The sequence below is a fragment of the Phacochoerus africanus genome, chromosome 4, assembly GCF_016906955.1.
Source record: "Phacochoerus africanus isolate WHEZ1 chromosome 4, ROS_Pafr_v1, whole genome shotgun sequence".
NCBI classification, from domain to species: domain Eukaryota; kingdom Metazoa; phylum Chordata; class Mammalia; order Artiodactyla; family Suidae; genus Phacochoerus; species Phacochoerus africanus.
The window spans coordinates 76,550,868-76,568,182 of record NC_062547.1 but is presented as its reverse complement, the minus strand read 5'-3'; the positions used below and the strand labels follow the sequence as shown (position 1 = coordinate 76,568,182).

General features: G+C 59.3%; 3 protein-coding genes across 5 annotated transcripts; 1 reads left to right on the top strand and 2 right to left on the bottom strand.

Annotated features, from left to right (window-relative positions):
- Window positions 1-391: 391 nt before the first annotated feature.
- JSRP1 (junctional sarcoplasmic reticulum protein 1) lies at window positions 392-4,192 on the top strand. The gene is made up of 7 exons (XM_047777639.1): window positions 392-474; window positions 1,488-1,640; window positions 2,032-2,069; window positions 2,229-2,364; window positions 2,669-2,839; window positions 3,452-3,543; window positions 3,640-4,192. Exons 2-7 carry the CDS (start codon window positions 1,523-1,525, stop codon window positions 4,099-4,101), a joined length of 1,017 nt encoding a protein of 338 aa, XP_047633595.1. The 5' UTR covers window positions 392-474; window positions 1,488-1,522; the 3' UTR covers window positions 4,102-4,192.
- A 194-nt stretch (window positions 4,193-4,386) lies between these two features.
- AMH (anti-Mullerian hormone) lies at window positions 4,387-7,733 on the bottom strand. The gene is made up of 5 exons (XM_047777635.1): window positions 6,668-7,733; window positions 6,001-6,143; window positions 5,667-5,775; window positions 5,414-5,573; window positions 4,387-5,328 (listed from the first exon to the last, which is right to left on the bottom strand). Exons 1-5 carry the CDS (start codon window positions 7,125-7,127, stop codon window positions 4,467-4,469), a joined length of 1,734 nt encoding a protein of 577 aa, XP_047633591.1. The 5' UTR covers window positions 7,128-7,733; the 3' UTR covers window positions 4,387-4,466.
- A 92-nt stretch (window positions 7,734-7,825) lies between these two features.
- On the bottom strand, window positions 7,826-17,268 carry SF3A2 (splicing factor 3a subunit 2). 3 transcript variants are annotated; one of them, XM_047777636.1, is made up of 9 exons: window positions 17,057-17,268; window positions 11,944-12,108; window positions 11,071-11,142; window positions 10,470-10,516; window positions 10,191-10,300; window positions 9,407-9,456; window positions 9,157-9,297; window positions 8,811-8,879; window positions 7,826-8,729 (listed from the first exon to the last, which is right to left on the bottom strand). In XM_047777636.1, exons 2-9 carry the CDS (start codon window positions 12,067-12,069, stop codon window positions 7,950-7,952), a joined length of 1,395 nt encoding a protein of 464 aa, XP_047633592.1. In that variant the 5' UTR covers window positions 12,070-12,108; window positions 17,057-17,268; the 3' UTR covers window positions 7,826-7,949. The 3 variants fall into 3 exon arrangements, with proteins under 3 accessions (XP_047633592.1, XP_047633593.1, XP_047633594.1); XM_047777637.1 differs by lacking the exon at window positions 17,057-17,268 and adding an exon at window positions 13,045-13,852; XM_047777638.1 differs by lacking the exon at window positions 17,057-17,268 and adding an exon at window positions 12,472-12,507.
- Between the last annotated feature and the right edge of the window lie 47 nt (window positions 17,269-17,315).

The following is a 17,315-nucleotide window of genomic DNA, read 5'->3' as shown; positions in this document are numbered from 1 at the left end:
GATGAGGAAACCAAGGCCTCTGAGCTGTGCCTGGCCAAGTTCAGCCAGCAGAGCCCAGATTCCCCTCAGTGGTGTTGTCCTCCTCCAGGAAGCCCTCCCTGATGGCCCTTGGGCTCCTGAGACACATTCGGTGATCATAAAAGCAAGATGACCACACTTTGTGGGTGGTCTTACCTTTGGGACCCTCTTTTCTGAGGCTGCTAGACAGGAAGCGGTGCTCCCAGGGTCACTGGGGCCAGCCTGGCTGTGGCTCTGTGCCGGTGGGGGCGGGGCCACCCCTTGGCAAATGCCTGGTCCTGCTCCAAGGAGGGGGTGCACCCCAGCAGGGACCTCAAGCCAAACTTCCTCCCCCTCCCACTGTGGCCGAGAGCTGATTGGCCCACCCCGTGGCCTCCAACCACCTGTTACTGCCTGTCTCGGGCCACCCTGCCTGTGTTCCATCCTGACCACCAGGCCCAGCGTGGCGACTGTGGGGTAAGAGGGGCAGAGGGAGGCCTGGGCAGAGGTGGGCCCTCCACCCCAGGATCTAGGAAGGCATTCAAGGTCCATAGGGGTCCCCAAATCCTGTGGCTGCCCCCATACCGCCTAGGGGCACACTCCCCTCCCCCATCAGGCCCCTCCCCCACAGTCTGCTCTTGCCCCAGGGAGGGGTTCCCTCTCAGTCCAGATATGAGTCACATTAATGCTAAGCCAGAGGCACTGGGAACCCCAAAAAGCAGGGATGGGGGGGCCAACAGGCAAGTTTGACTCCAACTCTGCACAACCTCAGGCCCATGCCTCTGTCTCCAGCCTCAGTTTCTTCACCCGCCCTATGGGAGCAAAGGCAGCCAGAGGAGGTGGGACCCCCCAGCGTTGAGGTCAGGAGTCCCGGGACCCCCCGCCCCTGGCCTTCCTGTCATGGCCAGAGCAAGGCTAGTCCTTGCTGCCGGGCCTTCAGCTCCCAGACTTAGAGGGTCCAGGGGAGGCTAGGTGCCAGGAATTGTGGGTGAGGATGGTCCAAAGGAAGACCCCAGGGGGGCAAAGGCCTTGGAGGGGATGGGCCGCATGCTGACTGGTCCCACTGGCTTTGGCCACTGGATAAAAATAGTCCCTGGTCTCAGAGAACATGAGCCGACCCTGGGGCCAAGGGTTCCGGTTTGGGCTCCTTGCTCACCTCTGTGTGACCAAGGGCAGGACTCAGCCCACTCTGGGGGCCCAGGAGCCCCTGTACTCAGCAATGCTGGGGCCTCAGAGATGCTGGCCTATCGGGAGGGGTCCCAATGCCGGCCTAAGGGGTCAGGAAGAGTTCCTGGCAGTGGGAGGGGGGGAATGCTGGGCCATATCCTGCTGAGTGTGAATTTACCAAGTGAAGAGGGCTCGAGGCAGAGAGAAAAGCCAGGGCTTGTTGTGGGGATGGGAGAGGAGGGACCCCTTTTCTCTTCAGGTCAGGCCCAGACCCCTAGCAGGGGCTCAGCAAGTATAGGCTGCTTCTTCCCCATTCTCCCCAGCCCTACCCTGGACCTGCTGCTTCTCAGACGTCTCCATGACAACCAGGGCCTTGGAAGAGCTGGATGGAGGCCTGGGCAGCTGCCCAGTGGATGAGGACCTCTCTGCACTGGCTGACCCCTGCCCAGGCCAGCCCCAGGAGGACAGGGCCCGAGGTACAGGGCACCCCCCAATGAAGCCCATGCCCCATCCTCCTGCTGAGCTGGATGGCTCACCCTCAGAGACCAGGACTAGGACTCCCAGCTTGGCCTTGCTTAAACGGTGCCCCCCTTCCCCATTCCCAAGCTCTGTACCCATTACTGTCTGTCGGGAGGATTGTAAGGAGCCTAAAGAATGCAGGTGTTAGACCACATGGGTGAGGGTTCGAACTCCAGCTCGCCAAGGAAGTGTTGTGTGCCTCTGTGCAAGGCTGCCACTGAGTGTGTTTGCTTTCTATTCTGTGAAATGAGAGCAGCCAACCACCCTTCACCCAGCACAATCCAGCGGAGGGTGGGACTAGCCTGGGGGTCTCCACGACCGTGACTCTCCTTCTTTCCCCACCAACAGCAACATCCAGGCTGGCTGACTCCAGCAGCTGGCCCCATGTGAGTAGCCAGGGCCCTGGGGTTTCAGCCTATGGTGTGCCTGGTAAGGGGGACATACTGGTCAAGAGGGCGGGCTTCTGCAGCCCATGAGAAAGGGCTTGGTCTCCCTTAGAGGAAAAGGAGAAAGAAACACCCAGGTCGACAAGTGACTCCCCACAGGATTCTCAGGAACGGGTTCCTGAAGGCGGCCCCATAGGCAGTGTGGACCTGGATGCCAGACCCAAGAAGACAGAAAAGGAGCCTGTGGCAAAAGTGGCCTCAGGCCCCGGGAAGGAGAAGCTGAAAGCAGGAGCAAGTGGGTTTCCAGGAGGCAGCGGTGAGGTGGGGGGTGGGTTTGGATCAGCATGAGGCGGGGGAGTCCTGGCTGGGGGGAAGGGGCAAGAGGGTGCCTGGGCCTGACTGGTGTCCAGGTGGGGTATAGGCAGTAACTAAATGGGCTACGAGCCTCTGCTAATTCATGACAATATCTTAGCTGCTACTAAGCTCACAGGGCTAAGTTCCTCTTTCTAGGGCCGTGCAGCCCGGCAGGGCAGAGCTGAGTTTAGTCGCAGGTCTGTCCCTCGGGGCTGCCAGCGCCCAGCCGGTCCTTGTTCCCACAGCCCCTCGGAGCCCAGCACGGAAGAAAGCACAGGCCTCGCTGCCCCCGAGGCCACCGCCAACACCCCCAGCCCTGAGCGAGGAGCTGCCCTGGGGAGATCTGACGCTCAACAAGTGCCTGGTGCTCGCCTCACTTGTGGCGCTGCTGGGCTCCGCCTGCCAACTGTGCCGTGGTGAGCTTGCCCCCCAAACGTGGCAGCTCTTCCTGGAAGAGCGGTGGGCCCCAGGCAGGGAGTCTGTGCTCCTCCCCTCCAGGGCGGGGCACGCCCCCTTCCTCTGAGTGTGAAGGGGTCCTCACTGCCCTTTGCACTTCCTGCTCGGGGACAGACCTTGTGTGCCCCATGGCCACGCCTCCCTTCTATCCTGGACCTGCTTTGAGCCATCCCCCACCTCCCCTAACTTCCCCTGGGGGAAGGCCCATGGTGCAACTCCCTCCACCCTGTAAGTAGGCCCTGCAGAGCCCCCACTATGGGCCCAGGACATGCTTTGCATGCCCGGTTCTTTTTTGGTAGTGTGCTGCTTTACCTGGGCCCAAGGGTGCTCTGGCAGCATCCTTTTGTCACCTGAAAGAGGTAGGTTTGAAGGGAAGGTCACCACTGCAGGAGAGACCCAGGAACCTTTCCCAGAGCACGGAGGGACCCAGCCCAGCCTCAGTGTACCTGCAGGAGTCCAGCTGGGCTGGTTTGCCTATCTCTAGGAGAGGGGCTCTAGAGGCTGGGCAGGACAGTGTGGTGTGGTCGGTCCCTTGGCCAGGCTGACAGGCATTCCCTCCTGATCCTGCTCAGAGGCCGTGGCTGGGGAGGCGGAAGCCCGTGTACCTGTCCCTGTGCCGTGGGTCACACCAAGCTCGGCCCCAAAGGAGTCAGCTTCGCCCCTGGTAAGGGCTTCCTTCAAGTGACCCCATTAGGGGAAGGGGCCTGGGTTGTGGAGGAATTCTCAGCAGACCCACCACCCCACACTCTCCACGTTGCAGCCAAAGTCTGTGGCCTGGGCCCCCCCATTGGGACAGCCCCAGCCTCAGGCGAAGGAAGAGGAAAGGGCCAAGGTCCCCGAGGTTCCTGGGAGCAGGGAGGCTGCAGGGAAGGACGAAGGGGAGTCTGAGGAGGCCACTGGCGAAGAGCCCAAGGAGAGGCCAAAGAAGGAGGAGAGGCTTAGGAAGGAGCAGCTGCGGAAAGAGGAGAGGCCCAGAAAGGAGAGGCCCCGGAAGAAGAAGCCACAGAAAGAGGAGAGGCCTCGGGCTGCCAGGGAGACCCGGGAAGCCCTACCACGGCGCTGGGAGGCACGTGAAGGGGGCCATCAACCGTGGGCACGAGATCCCGGTGACTCCGAGTACAGGAAGAGGCAAGCGTGGGCCTCCCCGCTGCACCGGGCCGAGGAAGACCGGCCTCGAGGCCGAGGCCGCCAGAAGCAATGCGCAGGCAAAGGACGGGACTGAACAAGACCTGGTCCAGTGCGGGAATCTCTGGACCTCTGCTGGAGGGTTCCGTGGTTTCAGAGAAATAAAGCGAGTGCTGCGGCCCCCTTCATCGCCTGCTCCTTTTTGCTCAGACCCCAGGACCTGCCCGGGCCTGAGTGGCAGGAGTGGGGAGCTTCAGGTGGATTGGGGGCAGGGAGGCAATAGATGCCGACAGGACAGGGATGACCCGGCCCTGCTCCCCAGTAAAGTGCCCACAGAAGGAGGCTCTCGCCTATCCCTAAACACACGCATGGACACTCCAGCCACGTGCTTTCTGGTCTTTATTGGGGCGATCGGGTTTGAATAAATATGGGCCGGGGAGCCACTCGGGGCACGGCGCGGGGTCACCGGCAGCCGCACTCGGTGGCCACCATGTTGGGCACGTGGTGGGCACTGATGCGCTCCTCAGACAGGCTGATGAGGAGCTTGCCTGCATAGGCTGTGGGCACGCAGCAGGGCGGGCGGGCCAGGGCGGCGCCGCGGGCCTGCATCTTAAGCAGAAGCACCACGTGGTTGCCGTACCGCGGGTTGCGGTCCGATTGCGGCCAGCCGCAGGTGCCTTGGCAGTTGTTGGCTTGATATGTCTCAGGGATGAGCACCGAGCGCTCGGCGCGCAGGTCCACGCTAAGCTCGCGCAGCGCACAGGGCCCACTGGAGACCGAGGTCCCAGCGCTGCGCTGCGCCCGTGGCGGCCCGCTCCGTTCCCTCCAGCGCCACTCGGTGCGCAGGCCCTGAAGCGCCTTGAGCAGCAACACTGCGCGCAGCGGGCCGCCGGGGTCCCCTCGGTCCCCTGGGCACAGTGCCAATAGGCGTGCCAGCAACGGGGTGGCGGTGGGCGGCAGCCCGGGGAGGCCGCGCAGCTCGGCAGCTACCGACTGAAGTTCGGCGGCCACTCGGCGCGCTAGGCTTGAGGCCCACATCGCGGTTACCGGACCCTGCAGCGGCGCGGGGACGCCAGCGGTGGCCGCGATGGGCGGCGGCAGCAGCAGCAGCAGCGGCTCCTCGCCGTCGAGCAGGCGCTCCAGCGCCGCAGGGTCCGACAAGTTGACCTGGCCCTGCGGGAACCCGGCCAGCGCGCCCGGGTCCAGAGCCAGACTCGGCGGAGGGATTCCGGCCGGGGGTCCCCGCAGCGCACGCACAAGGCGCGTGAGCGTTTCCAGGAAGGGGTCGGTGCTGGGCAGAGGCTCCTCGGGCTCTGGGGACAGCCTGGACGGCGGAGCGCGGGGACGTGAGGGCACAAGCCTGCGCCGCCCCCACGTCCCCGCGCCCCCAAGTTCTGACTCGTGCGCACCTGGGCTGCGGGAATGGTACTGAGTCCACCCGGCCGTGTGCGGGCATCGGCACCGGCCCCTGCGGCGGCAACAGGAGCAGCGCCGGGGTCATCCGTGTGAAGCAGCGGGAGTCGGCGCCAAACAGCAGCGCCTGCAGCTGGGCGGTGCTCAGGGAGGCACCTGAGGATGGAGGCAGGAGCTGGCTCAGCGACTGGAAGCGGGGGTTCGAGGGCAGCCGCCCCAGCCCGGCTCCAGTCTGGGGGAGGGGGCTACCATTTCCGCGGCGTCGCAGGGTCAGAGCAAGCCCAGAGCCACGCCAGGCCCTCTCTGGGTGGTCGACGGCCAACGCCAGGAAGCCAGAGTCCCTGGTCGGGCAGAGGCTCTGTGGAGATGGGGACTCAGCCAGGCTTGCTGGGTGGGGCCTTGGGACACCAGCCCTGCTTGCCTGCTGCCCTAAACATCCCTGCAAAATTCCAACTTGGACAGTCACAGCCTTTCTGTTAGGTGCAGTTAACCCCTCCCCCCCCGCCCCCCGCAATAATCCCGCCCTTGCCTTGAATGAGGGCTCCTGGTGGCCCAGGGACAGCCTCATTCACCTCTCTGGTACCTGGGTGCCAGGCAGCCCAGCCCCGGTGACAGTGACCTCTGGGCCGGGCCCTGGATACAACACCAACAGCGCCAGCTCCAGGGGGCTGGCTCCTCCAGGTAGGGGCTCCTGGAACTTCAGCAAGGGTGTTGGCTCCCACAACACTGTGGCCAGGACAAAGGGAGAAGTGGACAGAGTTGCCTGAACCACAGAAGCCCAAGACCCTCCCCCAAAGCCTGTTGCCTGTGCAGGAGGGGGAGCCTCAGTGGGGGGCGGCTCTGGCTGGAGACACTTGATACCCTTGGGCTCCAGGTGCCAAACCTGCCTGGGACAGGCAACCTGAGAGGAGGGATGCATAGGGTGGGTGGTGGAGCATTGCCCCCACTGCTGTGGGTTACCCAAGCCCTTGGGGTCTCTTGGTCTGAAGCTCTCCTGGAGGGAAGCCCTTCCCTGCAGTGGGTCCCTGAGGTCCATGGCCGTGTGTATGTGTCTGTTGTTGGACCTTCCCAGGTACTGGAGGAGGCACTCTCAGACAGGGCAAAATAAGGTCACCCACCTGTCTGGCCATCAGCCTCAACTTCCTGAGGAGGCTGGGTGAGGCTCTAGGCAAGAAACAGTCATCTCCCATCCTGAGACTAGAGCCCAGTCCTCTGCCCACCCACCGGGTCCCACTGCAGCCCCCACGTACCTTCCTCCAGGTGCAGGACCACCAGTCGCTGCCCCCTGGGCTCCCCCAGCCACGCCTGCAGCTGCTGCAAACGGGGCAGGGCAGCCTGCCTGAGGCTGGGAGGGCAGAGCCCAAAGTTGGTCAGGTCTCGGGGACCCCAGCGGGCATGCCGCACAGCCTCCAGGAAGGCCTGCTCATAGCTGCTTAGAGTCCCCACCACCCACAGAAAAGGACTGCTCCCATTGCCAGGGTCTCCATCCAGGGTCACTAGGCACAGGGGGTCTTGAGGGCCACCCAGGGGCCAGGTGCCAGGGGGCGGCCAGTTCCAGTCCCAGTGGAAGATGAGCCCCTCGGTGCCTGTGGCTGGCTCCCTGGGCAAAGCTGGGGTGCTGGAGACCTCTTCTCTGGGGGTCCCAGCCTCCAGCAGGGCCCCCATTGCTGCCAGCACCAGGGCCAGCTGAGAGAGAGAAGGACCCTGCATCCTGGCACTTTGAGGGGCTGGGCTGCCCTGGTTTATATGGGGGAGCAGGAATGTGGGTGTGGGAGGCCAGCCCCTATCTCCTTCTGGGATGTGACCTTGGAGGCCAGTGCCTGCTGTAAGCCTGGGCAAGCCAGCAGGCTTCTCAAAACCTCTTCTGTTCCAACCTGGTTGCCTATCTCCTTACTAGTGATAGAAGGGTGGCCTGTGACCCATTTGTCAAGACTGTCCTTGACAAGTTTTCCCCTTTTAGAGCCGGGAGTGGGAATGTGAGCAGGGAGTGAATGGCCAGACTGTCAACAGCTTGTGGTGGGGGTAGGGGTGGCTGGAGGAAGGCAGAGGTGGAGTCCCTGCCCCAAGGGACCTGGGCACCAGGCCCAAGGGGATGTGTTGCAGTGTTCAGACTGCTGGTTGCTCCCAACCCCACAGGCCTGACACCTCGCCTGGGACCCCCCCAAGGAGAGTCAGCAGCCTCGGCTCTGCTCTCCTCCCAGAAGATGAACCCAGACCTGCGGCTGGCTGGCAGGATCTCTCCTTACCCAGTGAACTCTAGAGCACAGTGTCACCAAGAGCCACCACTTGGGGTCCTGGTGGTACCCCATCCCTGAGCCACCCCTGAAAGTGGTAGGGGGCAGCCATGCATGTCCACCTTCAGGGAGTGGGTGCTGCCCACCCAAGTCCAAATAGCAGTCCACTCCAGGTTTAGCAGAGGCTTTTTAATAGGCTCTGGGCACATGGCCCAGCCCTGTATAAAAACACCCCATTTTATTCCAAGGGTGGAACACAGGAAAACAAAAGCATACTTGCCGGCACAGGGGTGGCTTTTCAGTTGGTGGGGGGAGGGGGAGGCATGTTCCCAGGGCCTTCGGAGGGCAGTGGGGGCCTCAACATCGGAGGCATGGGAGTTGGGGGATGCACCCCGGGATTTGAGGGGTGAACTCCAGGAGGCTGGGGGTGGACTCCAGGAGCTGGAGGATGGACCCCAGGAGGTGGAGGGTGAACCCCAGGAGGCTGGGGGTGGATCCCTGGGGCTGGTGGATGGACCCCAGGAGCTGGTGGATGGACTCCTGGGGCCTGGGGGTGAACTGCTGGAGCCGGTGGGTGCACCCCTGGGGCCTGGGGGTGAACTGCTGGAGCTGGTGGGTGCACTCCTGGGGCCTGGGGGTGAACCCCAGCAGATGGGGGAGGATGGACTCCTGGGGCTGGAGGGTGGACCCCAGGAGCAGGGGGATGGACCCCAGATGTTGGGGGGTGGACCACTGGTGCTGGGGGGTGGACCCCAGGAGCTGGGGGATGCACCCCAGGAGCAGGAGGGTGCACTCCAGATGCTGGAGGATGGACCACTGGGGCTGGGGGGTGGACACCAGGAGCTGGTGGGGGTAGCTGAGGAGGGCCGGGGGGCCCCGAGGGTGCAGGCCCACTGGGCGGCATAGGTGGCAGAGGCAGGCCTCCAGGTGGAGGTGGGGGCAAAGACTCTGGCAGTGGAGGCCTAGGAGGCAAACCATTCATCAGCGGGGGTGGGGGCCGCTTCACCCCGGGAGGCCCGGCAGGGAGGCTCGGTGGGGCTGGTGGCTTCTCCATCTTAAAGTGGAACTGGAGGAAAAACTGGAGAGAAAGGAGAAGCTGAATGGGGCCCCTTGGGACCTTGAGCTCCTTCTGGAACTACCCCGGCCTGGAGTGACTCACCTGCTTGGTTTCCCGGTTCCAGTGAGTCCAAAACTTGCCTTCAGCCTTGTCGATCTCCCTGCTGGGCACCTGCATGGGGTGGGGGGTGGGAGCAGAGTTCGGTTCTGGGGCAGTAGGCCTGGCTGACATTCTTGCTCCACTCCTTAGCAGCCCAACAACCCTATAAGTCAGGTCTTATGCCATCTCATTAACATCATGAACCTGGGAACCAGATGTGACCAAGGAACCCCTCAACAGCCTGGCAAGGGAACATATCACTGCTGGGGACACATAAGGGTCTCTGCTTCCTGGCAGACACCCACATCAGGACACCCAGTCCCCCACCCCACAGGGGCTGGCATGCTACCTTGAAGGCAATGGTCTCATAGGGCTCAGCGGCCATGAGCAAGTACTGCCAGCGCCGGTCTGGGGGCTCAATCCGCTGCTCGTAGGCTGACATGAAGCGGTGGCGGGGTGTGATGCCCTCAGCGACCTCAGGGTAATCAATCTGTGGGGACATGACCAGGTGGCAGCACCATCTTTTGGGGGCCCCCATGGGGCCAGAGAGGAACGAGGAGACCCTCCCCTCAGGACAGGGACCCCAGGGCTTTGCTCACCTGGAACAGGAGGCTCTGCTGGCCCATCTCTGTGTCCCTCTGCTTGGTCACTGAAACAGAGGAGGGTCTCAGGGCCAGGCTGGCCTGAAGCTAAGGGGCCCTGGGGCTGGCCTCATACCACCCACCGCCAGGAGAGTGGTCTGCAGGGTGGTTGCCTGGCTGGTGAACAGTGGAGTCGCCTGTAGCCAGATGGGCACCGCCCAGGGCCAGGGGCTGGAGTTGGTTCCCCACTGCTCCCACAAGACCTGGGGAGCAGCTTGTGGGTGGAGAAGCCTCACTTTAGAGCTTTGGGTTGCTCTCCACACAGCTCCCAGGCTCTCCACCACTTCCCCCACATCTAGGAAGGGGCCAGAAGGGCCAGCTCAGCTGAAAGGCCTTTGGTGGTCCCTTTAGGGCCTCTGCCTGCCAGCCTAGCCTGGGTTCACGAAGCAGGCCTGTCCCAGAACCTCTGCCATCATGTCCTGCCTTCCTTGTCCCTCCCAGAAACATGATCCCTGAGGCTCCAGCAGCCCCTTAACTGGCTTCCTGGAGCAGGTGGTCCAGACGCTGCTGCCCATGCAGACCCTCACTCTTCCCGCCCCCCCCTTTTCCTCAGGTGGAGGAATTGCAGCTCCGAGGTTAGAGGTGAGGGCCTCACCAGGGTCTGCGGCTCCTCTGGTCCCCAGGGGAACCTTTCTGATGGGAAGGGAACAGAGCCGCCCCAGAAGGGTGCTGCTGTGGGTGTGGGCAAGTGAGGACTGTGGGGAACAGTAGTCTGCATGACTCGGGGCTGGGGCCCCCTTACCTTTGTAGCCTGGACGGCCAATCTTCACAAACTTCTTCACCTCCACCTTGACCTTCTCTGGCGCCGGCTGGGCGGGGGCCTCCTTGGCCTCCTTGGCTGCTCGCCGGGCCCTGCCGGGAGGAGAGATGCAGTGCTGTGGCCCCTCTACACAGGCCGCCAAGGCCACGGACCCAGGTGCCGGGAGCACTCCACCCCCTGCCCGACCTTGAGGCTGGTCTTGGAGGTGAGGGGGTGGGGTCAAGTAGGGTGAGTGCAGGAGGGGCGGGGTGAGGCACTCACAGGTTGGTCTGATGCTTCTTCCCTTGGGTGTGCGCAAGGTAGCTCCCCTAAAATGTGAGAGGGTCACACAGTTCAGGACTCAGTGAGTGGGAAGTGCCCGGGTGCCTCTGACCGGCCCAGGCCAGCCTCTATCTCCAGGCTGGCACTGGCAGGCCAGGGTGCAGGTGAGGCCTAGTGGCCTGTGGGTAAATCCTGGCATGGATGTGCTATGGGGTCCCGAGATTCTACCTTGATGACCCCCACATATCAGGCGGTCTCCATTGGGGCTTTCTGACCCCCCACTCCAGGACACCATGCCCACGATGGTCCCCCACAGAAAACCACCCCAAGGCCGTGGGGGAGACCCTCTCATGTGAGACTGTTCAGTGCTGCACTGAAGCCTGGAGCTGTGAACCAACTGGAAACAAACCCAGCGCTAGATGGTGAAGGACAGAGGGAACCTCCTCGTCATGGAGGGAAGGAGCCCAGCGTGAGCAGCAAACTAGAGCCATATTAGCTAGACCTCACAACCCAACACCCCTTGGGATCTCCTCATGGAGATCCGCTCAAGGCTGTGGTGCCTAGTGGGGCAGGATGGGGGTTGGGGCGGGATGGGCCGCACCTCATTGTTGTGCAGTGTCAGGCACAGCTTGCACTCGTAGGAGCCCAGGTGGTTCTTCATGAAGTAAGGGTCCTGCGGGGGAAGCACGGTTGTCAGATGGTGGGCAGCATGCTGCCAGTGGCTGGGCTGAGGTACAAGGCCTGCCTCTGTTCCTGAATCCTGGCTCTCCTGTGGTTGGCACTGAGAGGGCACTGAACCCTTTCAGGAATGTCTCAACGCTGAGCCTGAAGAACCCTTAGTTGATTATCTCAGAAAATCCTGAGTTTGATCCCTGGCTTGCACAGCAGAATAAGCTCCCAATGATGAGATGGTATAGACCTGGGTGGCCGCCAGCACCTGTGAGCCACCCCCTCCCTCCCACTCAGGTGTGTATTTAAACGTGCTGCAGCATCTCAGGACCTCAGGGGTCAGATAGTTGTGGAGCACAGCCTCCTGGGGTCCACGGAATCCCTCACCTTGGGGTCTCACTTGGGTGGTTCCGCTCTTAGAGGACAGTGGGCCAGCTCCGGGCATCCAGTGTTGGGGGCTCCTGGGCTATTCTAAACGCCGTGGTGCCTAGGTCGGCCCTACATGTCCCCAGTGCTGTGTGGGGGGGGGAACCTGTCCACCAACAGATAACTGTTGGTCTTCGCTGCCTGTGGTTGCAACGTTATTAACTCACGTTGGGCCTCTGAGGCCTCACCACTGGCAATCCCACAGGCCTCTGCCTAAGTAAAGCTTCCTGTGGTAAAAACCCTTCAAACATGGGGCTACCAACAGAAAATGGTCTCTGGGGGACAGTGAGAGCTGCTGCTCTAGGTCAAGTGCCCTGGTTCAGAGCAGGACCTTGAGGCCAGAGAAAATGGTGGGCAGGGCTATGGGGCCAGGGAGTACCTTGTTGATGTCGATGGTTTCCAGGGCCAGCTGCCGCAGGCGCTCCCTGCGATCCCGGTTGCTCTCAGAGGAGGAGGCCACACCCCCGCTCCCGGTCTTGCCGCCGGGGCGATGTTGGAAGTCCATTGCGAGGGCCCTGGGGGTTTACCAGACCAGGGGAGAAACCTGCCAAGGCCAAGGCAGCCATGAGGCTGCTGCACGTGAGACCTCGCCCTCCTGGGTTCAGACTCACCCCCACCCTGCACTCTCTCTGCCCTGCCAGCCCCTGGGCCACCAGAAGACTGGGCTGAGGGCCCACGATGAGCCATGTGCACAGAAATGAGGAATAAGGATGCCTGAGGAATGCAAAGGCCCAGAGACACTAAGTGTTAACGGGGAAGGTGAGGCCAAGTTCTTACTAGTCTCACCTTCTCCAAGAAGCCTTCCTAGACTGCCCTAGCCCATAGTGTTCACTCCCTCCTTGTGGCTCCCTTTCTGCTTATCTACACTTTTTTTTTTTTTTTGGCTTTTTGCTTTTCAGGGCCACACCTGCAGCATATGGAGATTCCCAGGCTAGGGGTCAAATCAGAGCTGCCAGCTGCCAGCCTACGACGCCACAGCCAGAGCAACACAGGATCCAAGCTGCATCTGCGACCCACACCACAGCTCACACCGACATCCTCATGGATACTAGTCAAGTCCTTAACCTGCTGAAACACAGTGGGAACGGCTACACTCACTTTCCACAACCTAAATTCTTATTTTATTTTCTTTAGGGCCGCACCTGTGGCATGTGGAGGCTCTCAGGCTAGGGGATGAATTGGGAGTTGTAGCTGCCAGCCTAGGCCACAGCCACAGCAACATGGGCTCTGAGCCATGTCTGTTACCTACACCACAGCTCACAGCAATGCTGGATCCTTAACCCACTGAGTGAGGCCCAGATCGAACCTGTGTCCTCGTGGATACTAGTCAGATTTGTTTCCACTGAGCCACAATGGAAACTCCCTAAATTCTACTTCTCTGGCTCAGCTGTGCATTTGTTGGAGAGATGGAACAAGTCTACCTACCTGCCCCTTGCCCCCACTGCCTAATGCACAAGAGATGTTTAAGATTTGTTCGCACCTGAGGAGGGCTTTCTGGAGAAAAATACTGAGTTTCTCCTCCACATCCTCGTCAGCCAGGCCCGTTGCCCATTTTCCACACTTTCAGGCTCAGACCCAACCTCCAGGCACCTTTCTCTCATCTTACACTGTCCTTTGCTGGCTAGTGCTGGCCTCAGGGCCCCCTGATTTAAACTGGTGCTATCATGTCTCTGTTGGGGTAGGTTCCCAGAGATGAGGCCCAGGAGTGAATACAACCCTCCAGAGACATCCCCATCCCAACCCCAGGGTGCCTGGATGAGCCACCTCACGTGGCAAGGGAGACAGTGCAGATGGGGTTAAGGCCCCTGATTTGGTAGTGATCTTGGATTCCCCGGGAGACCCAGTGTTGTTACAGGGTCTTCATAAGAGGGAGGCGGGAGGGTCAGAGGCAGAGAAAGATGGGAGATGCCATGCTGATGACTGAGGATGGAGGAAGGGGCAGGGATGCAGTGCTTCTGGAAGCTGGAAAAGGAGGAACCAACTCTCTCCTGGAGCCTCTGGAAGGCATAAAGCTCAGTGCGACTTGTGCTAAACTTGTGGTCTCCAGAGCTACATTTTTAAGTCCTGTCGTTTAAGCCACCAAGTCTGTGGTGGCTCACTGCATTGGCCACAGGAGACTAGTGCTCCGGGCACAGGCCAGCTGTACCATCTCCCTGCAGTGCAACTGATGAGTTAACAGAAACCTCACATCTGGTGACCAGTAGGGTGATCTTTCAGTTGGCTGCAGAATTAACAGGGCTAGACTTTTTATTCATACAAGTCCAGCCAGGGCCTCTAACTTGTGAATCCTGTAAAGCAAGGTATGAAAGACAACAGCCATCAACCATTACCATCATCTCATAAAACAGTGACCACAAGCCTGCACTGCCCACCACGCTCAGGGCGACACTCAGGGAAGAGCACACCCAGGCGGCCTCCAGCCAGGGACTGATCATACCCGAGGGGAGGCCCTGCATCCGAGTGGCCCTGGGCCCAGCTTCAGCACCAACTCCCTGGCAAGTCAGCGTTTCACTCTCACAGAAACTGGGATGAAGGGCCCCTTGGCAATGAGGCAGGTACAGTGGCCCTAGGGAAGCTGCGGTGAAGCCAGGCTGAAAAGATGGCAAGTCCATTCAAACCTACCTACTGAACAACAGGCAGCCCCCACCCCACTGTGACCAGAAGGCAGGAGCCCCTGGTCCAGAGGAGATCAGGAGTCTTTTCCGGGAAAAGAGTGCCAGAGAAAGTATTCTTAGACTGATGGTTGGGGGCCTGCACCAGCTGCACCAGCTCCAAAACCTAGCACCTTGCCAGGCCCACTAAGTTCACTAGTTGAAAAGCACTACTCCTTTTTTTTTTTTTTTTGGTCTTTTTGCCATTTCTTGGGCTGCTCTCGTGGCATATGGAGGTTCCCAGGTTAGGGGTCTAATCAGAGCTGTAGCTGCCAGCCTACGCCAGAGCCACAGCAACGCCAGATCCGAGCCGCGTCTGCGACCTACACCACAGCTCATGGCAACGCCGGATCGTTAACCCGCTGAGCAAGAGCAGGGATCGAACCCGCAACCTCATGGTTCCTAATCGGATTCGTTAACCACTGCGCCATGACGGGAACTCCCGAAAAGCACTACTCGATGCAGAACTGCTAACAATATAAAGAGACTCAAGGAATTGCAAGTATCAGAAAACAACAACAACAAAAACCAGTGGAACCTCAATGGAGGAGAATAATATTCTCCAAGATTATGGGAAATGTTACTGTACCATGAAACCTGAATAGCATGCCAAGAGTGAGTTTGGTGAATCAAAGCCACGCAGATCCTTTAAAAGAAAAGACATGATAATCCAAACAAAAAATTGAACACAAGTGCTCTAAGGTCAGCCCAATAAAGCTTTCACACAAAACAGAAAAATGAAAAACAACCAACAACAAAACAAGAGGCAAAGCAAGAAACCCTGGACCAAAAACAGAACCAAATGTGGAGAATATTATCAAAGGAATGACATAAGAACTCCAAAGTTAAAAAAGGTCCTAACACAGACACAAACAAAAAGACTCTCAAATAAAAGATCACGAAATTTTACAACACTAAAAAAAACTTTAAATTTCTACTAGACAGGAAAAAAATGAGAACTGAAATGAGAAATCAGGACAGGATCAGATCCCTCAGAACAGCACTTAATGTAGAAAACATGCTATAATTCCACAGTTCCCACTGAGGGTTTCCTTTTTTTGGGGGGGTGGGGCTGCACCTGCATATGGAAGTTCAGAGGCCAAGGGGTCGAGGTGGAACTGCAGCTGCCAGCCTACGTCACAGCAAAGGGGGATCTGAGCTGCATCTCTGACCTACGCAGTAGCTAGCGGCATTGCTAGATCATTAACCCACTTCATAGATATTAGGAGGGTTAACCCTCTGTGCCACAATGGGGACTTCCGCACTGTGGATTTTTAATCCAGAATTTTACTCCCAACTTTATTTTTGTTTTTTAAGGGTCGAACCTACGGCATATGGAGGGTCCCAGGCTAGGGGTTGAATTGGAGCTGAGGCCGCTGGCCTACACCACAGCCAGGGCAACACCAAACCTGAGCCACATCTGCTACCTATGCCACAGCTCACAAGAGCACCGGACACTTAACCCACTGAGCGAGGCCAGGGATCGAACCTGCATCCTCATGGATGCTAGTCAGGTTTGTTTCAGCTGAGACATGATGGGAACTCCTACTTCCAAACTTCTGACTGTGGGGGTAAATTAAAGCCATTTTCAGTTAACTGAGAACTCACAATAAATAAATGAGCTGACTTCTTCAAAAACTACTCCTTATGCTCTGATAAAAGGAATGAAAAAGATGGTCAGACTGAAAACTAAAGCCAGACCAGGGTAACCTGGACAGAAGGTTCTAGGACAACCACTCAGAAGCAAAGTGGGGGCTCCAGTCCCAAAAGCAGGATTGGACCAGCTTTAAGAGCGAAATTTCCATGGGAGAAAGGAAAAAAGAAATCCATTTGTGGGAGTTCCCATTGTGTTAAGGACCAACATTGTCTCTGTGAAGATGGTTGTGTTCGCTCCCTGGCCTCAATCAATGGGTTAAGGATCCGGCATTGCATCAAGCTGCCATACAGGATGCAGCTGCAGCTGCCACTCGACCCCGGCCCAGGAATTTCCACGTGCTGCAGGTGCGGCCATAAAAAAAAAGAAAAAAAGAAAGAAAAAGCCATCCATTTGTTTAAATCTGTGGGAAAACACAACTAATCAGTGTGTGAAGTAATGACACGTTGAGAAAGAAACAAACAAAACAAAACAAACAAACAAAAAAAACAGGCAAAGAAAATCAGGCTAACAGGAAAAGAAGAAATTAATTAGCTTTGGAGAACGATAGGAAAAACAGCGTAAGAAAAACAATACAGCTGAATACATTCCTTGCCTGAACAGCGAATACTATTTTCAGCCCTAAAAAATAAAACACGATCTGACAAAACTCATGATATCCACATTCAGAATATGGAGGGCGAGGGTGGATAGGGTGGGTGGCAGATAGAAATGAAACCTCAAACCCCGCGCAGCCAAAAAGAATATTATTTACGAAGCTGCCCTTGGTAGTTCTGAGCTGACAAAAGAACAGAAAAAAGAAGCGACCGGGCACCTAGTGTGACAGGTGGGGAAATCATTTAACTTTGTGGCACCGCTTGCCAAACGGGCCTGGCTAACGGGCCCTGGTGGCCTCGGGTGTGGTGCCAGGAGTTTCGCCGTCACCCCCACCCGTTACAGAAACCAGGTGACTCCCAGACCACAGGGCCAGCATACCAACGGGCGACTGCCGGGGCACACGGAAAGCGCCCCGGGCCTCGGGAGCTGCCGCCCTACCTGACCCAACCGGCATTTATGGCCCGAGCTCCGAGAGGGCGGGGAGCGGGCACCCACCCTCAGCCTGCGCCCCCGCCGACCGCCCCTCGCCCTCTCCCCTCCAGGGAACTCCCGGGGGTCGCCGCCCTAGCCCCTCGCCGCTCCTGACTCGCCTGCGCGGCCTCACTGCCGTAGTCTATTCAGACTCCACCGTAACCGCCTATTCTGCCGCCACAGCCGCCGCGACAATTTCGACAGGCGCACGCGCGCCAAGGGCTAAGGAAGCACTTCCGAGGGCAGGCGAGGCGGGGCCTTCCGTGTGCGCATGCCCAGCCCGCCTAGCGGCGCGGGGCAGACGTTCCGGATGCTGGAGGTGAGTGGAGAGTCGGGAGTGTGGGCCGGAAGCCGAAGTGCGCGTGCGCGTCGGCCCCC

Excerpts from the sequence above, each read along its gene's own strand:
- JSRP1 (XM_047777639.1), top strand. The coding sequence starts at position 1,523 with ATGACAACCAGGGCCTTGGAAGAGCTGGATGGAGGCCTGGGCAGCTGC. Across the intron at positions 1,641-2,031 it reads CCAGGAGGACAGGGCCCGAG|CAACATCCAGGCTGGCTGAC; the intron begins GTACAGGGCACC and ends CCCCACCAACAG. Across the intron at positions 2,840-3,451 it reads CGCCTGCCAACTGTGCCGTG|AGGCCGTGGCTGGGGAGGCG; the intron begins GTGAGCTTGCCC and ends GATCCTGCTCAG.
- AMH (XM_047777635.1), bottom strand. The coding sequence starts at position 7,127 with ATGCAGGGTCCTTCTCTCTCTCAGCTGGCCCTGGTGCTGGCAGCAATG. Across the intron at positions 6,144-6,667 it reads GGTCCTGCACCTGGAGGAAG|TGTTGTGGGAGCCAACACCC; the intron begins GTACGTGGGGGC and ends TCCTGGCCACAG. Across the intron at positions 5,329-5,413 it reads GTACCATTCCCGCAGCCCAG|GCTGTCCCCAGAGCCCGAGG; the intron begins GTGCGCACGAGT and ends TCCGCCGTCCAG.
- SF3A2 (XM_047777636.1), bottom strand. The coding sequence starts at position 12,069 with ATGGACTTCCAACATCGCCCCGGCGGCAAGACCGGGAGCGGGGGTGTG. Across the intron at positions 11,143-11,943 it reads AAACCATCGACATCAACAAG|GACCCTTACTTCATGAAGAA; the intron begins GTACTCCCTGGC and ends CTTCCCCCGCAG. Across the intron at positions 8,880-9,156 it reads ATGAGACCATTGCCTTCAAG|GTGCCCAGCAGGGAGATCGA; the intron begins GTAGCATGCCAG and ends CACCCCATGCAG.